General features: G+C 48.0%; 1 protein-coding gene across 1 annotated transcript; it reads left to right on the top strand.

Annotated features, from left to right (window-relative positions):
- Positions 1-586: 586 nt before the first annotated feature.
- LOC306945884 (5-hydroxytryptamine receptor 7-like) lies at positions 587-8,453 on the top strand (the record flags this gene model as incomplete). The annotated part of the gene is made up of 2 exons (XM_079534739.1): positions 587-1,095; positions 7,682-8,453. 2 exons carry the CDS (start codon positions 587-589, stop codon positions 8,451-8,453), a joined length of 1,281 nt encoding a protein of 426 aa, XP_079390865.1.
- Between the last annotated feature and the right edge of the window lie 4,163 nt (positions 8,454-12,616).

Genomic DNA, 12,616 nt, shown 5'->3' with positions numbered 1-12,616 from the left:
TGTTCCCGATGCAGCTCAGTGTGTGCAGTCACCGTGTTGACACTGCATGGATTTGTAGGGTGAAGTTTGTGCACTGACACACGCAGGAGATGCTGCTGGTGGTGCATGGGCATCCTTCTAGGGCTGAGGGTTGTGTTGTCACCCACTCTCTTGCATTCACTTATGGTATGTGCAGGGCACACGGATGTGCATGGGAAGTGCGAGCCCAGCATCACGGCTTGGCAGCAGTGCTTAATGCCATGAGCAATTGCAATCAGCTGCTGCTATCTGTGCTGCTGGAAAAGCATGTAGGCAATTAGGTAGCTGCTGCGGGAAGACTGGGCAGCTTGTGCTCCTTCAGAAGTGGAGCAAGCTTCCTCCAAGCATCCTCCAGATCCAGCAAACTGTGCGTCTTTAGGCAGACTTGGGAAACAGCTCCTCATTGAGCACATGAGCTCCATCTGCAGCTCCGAGAGGCAAGAGGTAGGGCTGGAAGGTGATATTTTATTTTCTTAGCCTGCATGTGATAAAATGTTCTGCTTTGCCACTGGAGGTGTCACTGCTGGGAGAAAGCCTGTGCCATTGCCCGCTGCGGAGAGCTCAGAGCATGTTGCTGAGGGGCAGCCCCCGGCGGTTTCTGGAGCACCATCTTCTCTTTGTGGAGAACGCAGAGCAGCAGTACCCAGCTCGGGAGTCGCTCCCGAATCCATTCATGACTGAGGAACCCTCCGTCCCTGCCGAGCCAGACCTGCCTTCCTCCAACCACACCAACGCGACGGACTGCGGCGAGGAGATCCTGCTCTATGGGGACACTGAGAAGATCGTCATTGGAGCTGTGCTCTCCATCATCATCCTCATGACCATCGCAGGCAACGGTCTGGTCATCATCTCTGTCTGCATTGTCAAGAAGCTCCGGCAGCCATCCAACTACCTGGTGGTGTCCCTCGCTGCCGCTGACCTTTCGGTGGCCTTCGCTGTCATGCCCTTTGTGACCATCACGGATCTGGTGGGGGGAGAGTGGCTCTTTGGGAAGGTGTTTTGCAACGTGTTCATCGCCATGGATGTCATGTGCTGCACTGCCTCCATCATGACCCTGTGCATCATCAGCGTGGACAGGTAAGGGAAATGGGGCAGCGGCGTGCTTGGGTACGGGGATTTTCTGTTGGTTGAGGGCCACCAGAATCAAGATCGTAGAATCATGGAATGGCTTAGGTTGGAGGGGACCTTAAAGATTGTTGAGCTCCAACCCCCCTGCAGTGGATAGGATTGCCAACCACTACGTCTCAGGATCCCATCCAAATTGGCCTTGAATGCCTCCAGAGGTGGGTTTTCTACAACTTCTCTCTGCAGTGCTGCTGCATGTGTTTTCCAAGTGCTCAGGATGAGTGAAAGTTTTCTGTATGAATTAGGTGCCCTTTGCAGCTCAGGTAACTTCTCAAAGTACTTGCTTCATCCTCACCCTTTGGACAGCATGCTGGTCTTTCTTGGTTTGCAGAACAGAGCCCCGACGCTAGACCTTTGTCTATCTGTATCACCATGGAAGGGGGTTGGTTCATAACGTTAGAATCATAGAATATCCTGAGTTGGAGGGCACAGGTGAGGACCCACAAAGATCATGGAGTCCAGCTCAATGAAATTATTCAACCAAAGAAGTGTACAGATTCAGAGCCATTCAGGTTATGGAGATCCTGAAGCCCAACCCTATGGGATGCTCTGCTGCTCTCAGGACCTGTGCTTTGGCCAAGATTGCTGGCATCTCCCCACCCCAAGTTCCATAAAACCCTGATGTAGCCTAGTGCATGTTTCAGTGTGGTCTTGCTGGTTTGAGCTCCCACACCTGGAGTGCAAAGGGAAAGGCTGAGCATGTCTGGCAAAGCAACGCAACTCAGGCAAGCCAGCACCCCCTGGGTCTAATTATAGCAGCCTGCGTCATTAGGGACATTGTGCTGACGAGCCGGTGGGACGGATCCAGATCTGAAACGCATGCTGGCTTTCTGGAAAGGGTGATTTGGTTTTGTGCTGGCACCGCTGAGCCAGGCTGGTTGTGATAAGCAGCTTGAGAAGGGACAGGGTTGGCAAGACGCGCTCCCTGGCCACAGTGACTGTCACAGCTCCCTGGTGGCTCACCCAGGTGTGGCAGTGGGTGACAAAGCAGGAGGGTCAGTCATAAGCTGGCTGCTGCAGCATCATGCACCCGAGCCCTTTGCCAGCCGCTGCTCTGCACAGGGTGCTGCTGCTCAGAAAGCAAAATCCCCACCAACCTCACAGCTCTGCGGCTGAACTGGTGGCTTTCACAAACAGGCTGTTCCTGAAAAGCAGGTGTATGAAGAGTCAGGAGGAAAGTGTGTCTGTGTCAGTGAGATCAAATGCAGTAATAGGTGAAATTCTCTTCTCGATGCATGAGGAGTGAAGCAGCAGCTGAACATTAACTAGATTGGCTTCAGTTTCCAAATTTCCCTTTTCCCTTTCTCTTTTCTCCTTCCCCTTCCTTTTTTCCCCTTCCTTTTTTATCCCTTTCCCTCCTACACACAAACGCTCTCCCAAACGCACAAGTAAACAGAACAGACCCTATATGAAAATCACTGCATCTCATCCCCCACATGTTTACCACTTCTCTCCAGCCTGATACCACTGTCAATGCAGGCAGGCACAGTGCAAGCAAACGTCCTGGATGACACTGATCTGCCCTTCACCATGAAGATGGGACTGGGCATGTGGATTTGGGCTAGAGGAGACTAGGAATGGGGCCAGTCCACCTGAACCCATCTCATTCAGCTTCCAAGCTCCTCACTCCGTGGAACGTCTGTGCCAGTGCCTGACCACTGACACAGAGGGATGGGTGGGTGAACCTCTTGACCAAGCTCACCTTGGGTTCAGTCCATCCCATGCCCAAGGAAGGGGAATATTTTGGATGTTCTCTGCTTCCCTGAGGAGAGAATGAGGCACTATCCCACTGCTTTCTCCCTCAAGTATCCCTAGGAAAGGGCTATGGGCTGCATGAACCACCCTTTAAGTCACCATTGCTCCTCATCAAGCCTTCATCTGCTCTATTCCCATCAGGCTCCTGATGGAGGTGAATGGAGGGAGAGCGTGGATCCAGGATCTTGGGATGGGTGGGATTTGGGGCTTAACCCCTGATAGAAACATCTCCAAAAGCACACGTTTCATCTTCTGTGCTAATGTAAAGCTGAAGCAAAAGGATTGCTGAGCTTGCAGAGAGCCTGCAATACTTGCTCTAAAAGAGATGAAAGCGCTGTTCAGTGAGGGGTTTGCTGGAATTTTCCCCAAAGCTGCTCCTCCTGCCCTGCAAGAAGAAAGGACAGCACCTGTGCATCCTTCCCTTGGCACATCCTAGGGTACATGAATTCTTCCTCTGGTGCCCTCCTGAATGCTGAATTGGTCGGCACCACTGGGCAGCTGCCTGGTTCTGCCTTTTTATTGATGGCTGAAGTGTCCTCACTCTTTGCTTAGCTTAGATATAAAAGATGCTCAGTTTGTCCAAGATGATGGCTACTTTTAAAATGTAGGCTGCTATTATTGATTATTAATGCAGAGAGCTTTCTAAAAGCCTCCTGATTGAAGCTGGCAGAATAAATCTTGTCTGAAGTGGCGTTTGATTGATTTTCCTTTAAATCAAGAATGAAAAATGCTGGAAACATCCATCTTTCCCCTACGTTTTTCTTATATAAATGCCTGCCAAAGCTATAGATTCGTTATTACGAAAAACAAAAAACAAACCAAAACCTTTTGGATATTCAGGTTAAATGAAGCTCTCTGTAAAGAATCCAAGCTGTGGATAAATGAAGGCCCTCAAAATGCTTTATATTTTCCTGGTGGAGGAACGGAGGATGAAATCTGCATCCATTTCCTAGGCAATCCTTGTGGCTCTCCCTTCTTCCTGGTGTTTTCTACCCCAAATCGGATGATGAGCTCCAAGTTGGTATTGTCCCCAATGGAAGGGATGCCTCCTGAAAGTTTAGTGAGCATAGATGATGGTTCATGGTTGGACTTAATGATCTCGAAGGTCTTTCCCAACCTTCATGATTCTATGAAAGTGTTGGTGAGATGAAACCTGCACAGCATTTTGCTGGATTGCTTTTCCTGTTGCTTCATCCGAACGTATCCCTGGCCAGGGAGACCCTTGTGGTGTATTTACAGCAGGATGAGCAGCTCCCAGGGATGCTTTGGGGATGGATATATGAAGCCACAACCTCCAGCTGCCCGCTGTTCTCCACCTGGAGGTCCCTTTTCCCTTAGCAGGATGGGGCAGGCAAAGCATCATGGTGGAATTTGGCCACAAGGAATGCACAGGTAAAACAGCGGGCTGCAAGAAACCTCAACTCTGGGCTCGTTTGGGCTCAGTTAAAATCACAGAATCATTAAGGTGGGAAAAGAACTCTAAAATCAAGTCCAACCCCAGCCCACCCCCACCATGCCCACTGATTATGTCCCTCAGTGCCACATCTCCTCCTGAACACCTCCAGGGATGATGACCCCACCGCTCCCTGGGCAGCTGTGCCAGTGCCCAGCCACTCCTCCAGAGAATAAATGTTTCCTAATGTCCCACCTCAGCCTCCCCTTGCACAACGTGAAACGATTCCATCTTGTCCTGTTGGGTGACCCAAGTGAGTGCAATTTTTCCTCTTCTTGTTCAGCTGCTGCAGCATGGAGACAGGGGGCACCTTGGGGAGGTTTTCCTTCCCTTTATTATTTAATCCCTGATGTAAGGAGCCAGTAGCTGCTATTGGGCATGGAATGAATGTGCTGAAGTGGCCGGTCCAGGAAGCTGGAGCAACTGATGGAACAGCAAAGTCACACAAAGCACGAGGAAATCCCTGTTGTGGGAACTGCCCTTTATTCCTCGTTACCACTAAGCACGATTAACAGCAACACAGACGCACACACGAAAATGAATCAAAGCGAGGGAATTTGATCTGAATTTCAGTGCCTGTCTCTGCTCTGTGGCAGATGCTGCCCTATTTTGAGTTCTCCCCGCTCTCATCACAGCCATCAGCAAAGACTTCAGAACGGCCCCATTTCCTCCAGCAGAGATGGCACGAGGCACCCACAGTAGAGATGTGTTGGCTTTGCCTGCCTTTCTAATCTTGTCACTGTGAATTTGCTTGGCTAGCCTGTAAATTCCTTGAAGTTTCAGCAAATCCCGAGTGGATCAGCTTCTGAAGAAGACTGGGTAATAGCGTAACAAAGGATATCACACAGTGCAGCACATATTAGCGTGCAAAGTTCTTGGCCTGGATATGTGAATGAGTGATTATTTTTTCCGTGCTGCGTTTGGGGATGCAGCAGCGGGGCACGGTGTTCCCCTAGCTCCAAAGATATCCAGTCTGCAGCTGGTTCCTACAGCAGGAGGGATGTTTGTTAGCATCGTAGAATCATTAAGGCTGGAAAAGTCCTCTGGGATCACCAAGTCCAACCCCACCAGGCTCACAGCACTGCCCTCAGTGCTACATCCCCATGGTTCTTGAGCGCCCCCAGGGATGGTGATCCCACCACCTCTCTGAGCAGCCTGTGCCAGTGCATCACCACTCCTTTGGAGGAATGCTTCCTAATAACCAACACTGAATCTCCTTTGATGCAGCTTGAGGCCATTCCCTCTCAGCCTGTTGTCCTAACTCTGCACCATTGGAGCCTCATCTCCCATCTAAGCTCATCACTTCTCACCAAGCTCAGATCAGGCAGGAAGATGGAGAAGATAATTTGTTTGGAAGCTCGGCACCAAAACCCACTGTCCATCTTTGTCTCATCGGATCTCATTCATCTCAATGCATAGAATCATAGAATTGTTTGAGTTGGAAGGGACCCTCAAAGGTCATGGAGTCCAACTCCCCTGCGGTGATCAGACACGTTCTCATGGGGTGATGGAGTTAGAAGTGCTTTCCTTTGAGGCTGCACTGAGTTTGTGCCTACGAACACCATCCTTCAGCCTGTGCGTGTGTGAGGCACTCAGCAGTGTAGGTGGTTGTGTAAGGTTTGCCTTGCTTTTTGCAACTAAGGCCAGCTGAGGAAAATACAGAGGAAAATAGGTAAAGAGTAATTCAGTGAGGTAGAACTCATTTCATTTGGAATTCAGGGGAGAATACTCCAGCTTAGAATTTATTTGGCGCTGGTGAAGGAAGGGAGAATTGGATTATTTTTTATTTCTGTCTTTTTCCACTCTTGGTGGAGGATTTGGAGAAGGGAAAAGAATCAGGGAAGAAAAACCTGCTAACACCTACAGTGAGGTGGCTGGAGTGTTGGAAAGAAATAACTGAAACATCAAGGGTATCATTCTCCACAGAAATTCTCCTTTTGGCAAAAAAAAAAAAAAAAAGAAAAAAAAGAAAAAAAAAAAAGCCTTTTTTTCACTGGGAAAGCTTTCAGCAAAAAGCTGCCCATACAGCTGCCATTCTCACTTTCTTTCCAGCCTGACCCAGTTTATCCAAGACAATTAGGAGGTGACTCCATCCTGCCTAAAAATGCCTGCAAATTCCTGACAGCAGGCAGGGCTCGTACGAAACTGGCTGTAACGTGGAAGAAATCCATACGACAGCTGGAGGGTTTTGCTGCACTCACTGGGGCTGAATAGGAAGCAGAAGTTTTCCAGTGGGAACCCTTGCTGACAGTGGCTGATTCCCCACTCATTTGTACAATTGCAATTTCCCAACTAACAGTTGACAAAATTTCTGAGTCATACAAACCCCCTCGACACTGGGGGTGTTTCAAAGTCGTGCGTTGTTGTTGATAGGGGAGCTGATGGTTGATGTACACTAATAAGGTAACTCAGAACTCCAGCCACTAAAACACGTGTGCCCACAGGTCACCGCATGCTTGTGGTGCCTCCTATAAGATCCTCCATTCGTTGGACAGCCCATCTCCTTGGAGATACCCAAGGTCATGTTGTATGAGGGTTTGAGCACCTGATGGAGCCTTGGGTGTCCCTGTTGATTGCAGGAAAGTGGGACCAGACAGCCTTTAAAGGTCCATTCCCACTCAAACCATTCTGTGAGCGTACATCTTATTGCCGGAATTCGTTGCGTGTTCTCTGTGCAAATTATCTCTGGTGGAAAACTAAGCTTTATTTTTATTCCTAAGGAAACCATGCGGGTCCCAGATTGTGCTCATAAATTCAATGACTTCTTGTATCATGCATGGAGAGGCTGCAAGAATGCAGCAGGGAATAGTCGAAACAGGGCTTTTAGGCAAGAGAGCTGAAGGAGTATGAAATAAGTTTCACAGAAGATGCTGCAGATCCCTGGGAATGTTTTCACTTGAGAAATTCATTTCTTACTCCCTTTCCGGGCTGAAGTTCGTAGAATCACAGAATGGCCTGGGTTGAAAAGGACCACAATGATCACCTGGTTTCAACCCCCTGCTATGTGCAGGGTCACCAACCAGCAGACCAGGCTGCCCAGAGCCACATCCAGCCTGGCCTTGAATGCCTGCAGGGATGGGGCATCCACAGCCTCCTTGGGCAACCTGTTCCAGTGCCTCACCACTAGTTAGGAGTGAAAATCACCCAACACTAAGCAAAATGTGTAGATGTGATACACAGGGACACGGCTTAGTGAGTAATACTGGTGGCAGAGGAGCAGTTGGACTAGATGATCTTAGAGGTCTCTTCCATCCCTAAGGACTCTATGATTCTGTAAGAAGTATTTATGCTTCAAAACCCTCCTGAGCTTTGCAACTCTTCCTCTTCCAGGTACCTGGGGATCACTCGGCCACTGACGTATCCCGTGAGACAAAACGGGAAGCTGATGGCCAAGATGGTCTTCATCGTTTGGCTCCTGTCTGCCTCCATCACGCTTCCTCCTCTTTTTGGCTGGGCTAAGAACGTCACCGTGGAAAGAGTCTGCCTGATCAGCCAGGACTTTGGGTACACGGTCTATTCCACGGGGGTGGCCTTCTACATCCCCATGGCGGTCATGCTCGTCATGTACAGCCGGATCTACAAAGCTGCCAAGGTGAGCGCTGAGAAGCACCGCTTCATGAACTTCTCCAAGCACTACGAAGAGGAGGGTGTCTACTGCCTGGAGGCCTCCAGCCGCGGCCATCCCAGCTCCAAGCGCACCAAGGCGGTGGAGGAATGTGCCACTCTCTCCAAACTGCTCCGGCAAGACCGGAAGAATATTTCCATCTTCAAACGGGAACAAAAAGCAGCCAGGACCCTTGGTATAATCGTGGGGGCTTTTACATTTTGTTGGCTGCCGTTCTTCCTTATGTCAACGGCTCGGCCTTTTATCTGTGGTATACACTGCAGCTGCCTGCCCCTGAGGCTGGAGAGGACTCTGCTCTGGTTGGGATACACCAACTCCCTCATCAATCCCTTAATTTATGCTTTCTTTAACCGAGACTTGAGGACTACCTTCTGGAACCTTCTGAGGTGCAGGTACAGGAATATCAACAGGAGACTTTCTGCCGCCAGCATGCACGAGGCCCTGAAAGCCACAGAGAGACACGAATGCATCCTGTAGAGCTGTGTCCTCCAATTCAGTGCCTGACCAGCAAACTCCTGCCCCTCCATTTCAGGTTCCTTGCTTCTCCTGCCTCTTGGGGCTGGCAGAAACCGTGGGTGCTGTTGCCCACTGCCAGACATTGCCACTGAGAGTGACACTTTTCCCCTCTCTCCTGGAGGAGATGCAGTTCTCCCCCAAGAGAACCAAGCGAACAGCCATTCCACCATGTCCCAGGTGGGAGTTGAGCAGCTGAGAGAGAGACTGGGGGTTTCAAGGTCTATCACCAACTGTGGGCAAATCACACCACCTTTCTGTGCCTCAGTTTCCCCACCTGTTAAAAAAAAAAAAATTAAAAAAAAATTAAAAAGAGAGGAAAGAAAAAGCAACCCCCCAACCGAACAAAAAAATCTCAATAGGACTGTGGCTCTCCACCTTCAAAAAGGGCTCTAAGGTCGGTGGAAAGCACATAATATGCCGTGTAAAGATGATGCTGACTGCAGTTCTCTATCAGATACAACAGCAGTTATAGGCTCCATTGTAGATCCAAGCACTCATGTCATCCCAGCTTATATGAACTTTTTCCACCGGTGTAAATGCAGTCTTCACACTGAGCTCATGTCCAGGTTTGCACGCCAGAGCAGTAGCACCAATGACCCTCCTTCCCCTCACACTGTAGCACTGCAGCATTTGAAAGAGGCACACTTGCAGGATGAAACACGAACATGCAGTTTCCTTTATGGTTGGATAAGAAAATCTGATGCCATCCCCATCGTGGGGATAACCAGTGAGCAAAGATGGGTATGTTTATTGGGGTGTACTGTAATTCATTCTCAGACAAGTGATGTGTGTTCATAGTCTGTGGCTAATTGACTCCATGAAAGCACGCTTTGGTTGACAACAGAAAAAAAAGTATATAATTTCTCTGACAGCTTTACAGTGCTTCAGTACAATGTCCAGCAAGCTTGAAAAAATACACTAAAATTGATGTATCTTTTTTAAAAAATACATATACAAGACTGGTTTCTTTATTTTGGTGTAATTTCCTCGGGTATTTGGGCTTTAAAGTGTCTTTTTGTGTTTATGTACTGGTGGGGTTTGTTTTTCTGCATTCATCTTTGCTCTTGACCAACCCTGTTGCATCAAACATGCGTCAACAGAAAGAGGACACAGACAATGCTCCATGGGGTCAGATGTTGATCAGAAAGAAAGTTCTACTGTTCAGATAAAGGCTTGAGAAGGAGTTTTGCAGCCCACCCTCCACTATAGGAGCCTCCATGGTAAGTACTGATGCAAGACAAAGAACAGGGACTCATACTGTATGAGTCTAAGGTTCCATATGTTCCAAAGATGCTGTTTATCACTACAGTCATATGTTCCTGCCCAGAACACAAAGCAATGCCAGAAGTTGAGATTTGTTCTCCAGTGTTCTTCTGAAGAAGATTGCCATCGCCCAGGGAAAATTGAGGGGTATCCCTGAGATTCTCCTGTGATTTTTCACCTTGCAAAACGTGGATCCCAGGGATGCAATGAGACACCGTATGACATGAGCATACCCTCACTCTCTTCCACATTTCCAGAACATCAACAGGTGCTACAACCTCCCTACTTTAGAATGTCATTGTCTTGTCACTTTGGTGCACTTTGTTACCCATCACCCTTCCCCATCTTGGTTGCAATTTTCACAATGCCTCTGCTTCCAAGCCAGTGCAATATGCACTCTCACACCCACATGTTTCTAGGTCATCCTTTGACTGCCCATCTCTGGACTGACTTATCAAAAACAAGTCTTCTCCACCCAGAAAATACTTTGGGCCACCATCAGCTCTGTCACAACATTTTAGTAGCAGCTGGTCACTGGATCTGACTGGCCACAGGGATGTGTTTTTGCTTCAGGGTTTGATTTCCTCCCTAAGCTCTCCATCTTCTTCCTTGCCATGGAGCTAATGATGCCCTTTTGACTGCACTGTCAGGATTAAAACTAACCAGATGCTAATTCAGAATGTCTTGCCAGGATGCAAAAGCCCCCAGGATGGAACACTTCATAGTCAGCACATAGCAAAAATCTGGTTTGTTCTGCTCTGGTATATATATATATGCATAAGGTGGTAATGACAAGTTTATACTAGTTTTCTGTGTTATGAGTTCTTAAACTGCCTTTGGAGTTTGTAATTTTGCTTAATTCCTCTGAACATCCCTGTTCTGATGGTAAGCCTAGCACTGCTTAAAAACAGAATGGAGAGGAGCTATGAAGACTAAGTGTTTGATCCTTTTAAGTGAAAGCATATGGAAAGTGGTGTGTTTTCTTTTTCAAACTGATTGTTCCTCAGGAGGAAAAGGAGGAAAGAATATGATTCTGGATGATCCAATACAACACTTCTCATAAGTTAAGGATTATGAAGAATGGTTTTCTTAAAATCAATGATTGTCCTGGAATGGAATGTCCACGGGTTAAAGAACTGGAAGGTAGGGGGCACAAGAGATTTGGTTGACACTCAAGCACCACTTGCAAGGTCAAGATTGATGCAGTCTGAAGAGTAAGCAGTCAGGCAAAGGTGGCAGAAGGCCCACATGGATGAGCAAAGAGCTCGTGGAAAAACTCAAGTGGAAAAAGAAAGTATTTATAATTTGGAAAAGGGGTCTGGGCCCTTGGAAGGAATATAGGAAGGTTGTGAGGCCATCAGATATGTAACAGGGAAGGCTAAGGCCCACTTGGAATTAAACCTGATCAGGGAGATGGAGGATAATAAGAAAGGTTTCTTTAAGTGTGTCAATAACAGAAGGAAGACCAGGGAAAATGCAGGTCTGCTGCTAAATGCGGTGGAGCAACTGAATAACTCCTGTGCCTCAGTCTTTAGTGCTAAGACTGCCTTTTGAGAATCCCAAACGCTGGAGACGGCTTCACTGAAACAAAGCATTTTGCTCAAAATACTGAGGTGTCTCTCATGAACGTTCCAGCAGTGTTACCCAAACTGTGTCAATATCACCTTCGCCTTCTGCTTTTTGACTCTCCAGGGTAAGACTGTACATAGGTTAAATAAAGCCATACGCATCCAAAGACACCAAGGCCTTTTCCACGCCCAAGTGAGCACCCACCGTTTAGCTAAGCGACTCGAGATTCTTGCAGAGGCACTGCTAAACCATGCTGAAAATGCACTCTGTTTTGTTGTATTCTTTTTTTTTTATATCAGACAGGAATCGGTGCATCATCGCCCAAAAAATAAATAGATAAAAATGGCTGGACATAAATTTGAGCCGTTTTGAAATTGAGCGTGCATACACAAGTGTCTAACAGAACTGCGTGAGATCTAAGGGGCAGAAATTGGAGATCACTGGGAAAAGTGCACATTTTGGAGGACAAAAGAAACTTTCACAGGAAAGGAGAGATTCCCAGCAGACCGGTAGCAGCACGGTGGAAAAGAATGAGGAGCCTCGGGCAGAGAAAACTGAAGTAATTCAGGCATAAAATGAGTAGGTCTCAAGTCAGCTTTTTATCCCACTCCGCGTGCAGAGGAAATATGTGCAGAAACACACACAGAAGTGATCTGGAGAGAAAAGACAATTTTGACAAACCCCTACAGCCACCCCAGCTGGGGTTTGGAAATTTTTGATAATGACATTGAGCAAAGCTGGTGGAGATCAGCTAGAGATGTAACGAAAAGCCCAGGGCAGTGAAAGCCAGTGTGTCTCTGCTCAAAGGGTACAAAACCTCACAGCTGCCTCAAGTCAGCACTTTGTAGATGGGCTCAGCTGAGAAACGCGTGCTGGAGAGTTGCATGGAGAGCTCAGCAAAATCCCCATGTTCTTCACCTCCACTCAAGCCCTGCCTTTAGAAAGGTGAGTGAGTGGTTATAGAACCATGGAATCCTTAGAGCTGGAAGGGACCATTAAAGGTCATCCAGTGCATCTTCCCTGCAGTGAACACGGACACCACAGGTAGATCACTTTGCCCTGACCCTGATCCAGTCTTGCCTTGAGTGTCTCCAGGGATGGGGCATCAAACACATCTCTGGGCAGCCTGTTCCAGTGCCTTGCCACCCGCACTGTGAAAGACTTTCCTTATATCCAACCTAAATCTACCCTCTTTAAGTTTGAAACTAATCATCTCCATGCACCGTTCCCAGGTCAGTTATGTTTTTGAAGACCTCTGTCTTATTTCTCTCCTTGGTCTCCCAGCAGCTGGG

This window comes from Tetrao urogallus (genome assembly GCF_951394365.1).
Source record: "Tetrao urogallus genome assembly, chromosome: 4".
NCBI lineage: Eukaryota > Metazoa > Chordata > Aves > Galliformes > Phasianidae > Tetrao > Tetrao urogallus.
This window is presented reverse-complemented; position numbering and strand designations above follow the sequence as displayed.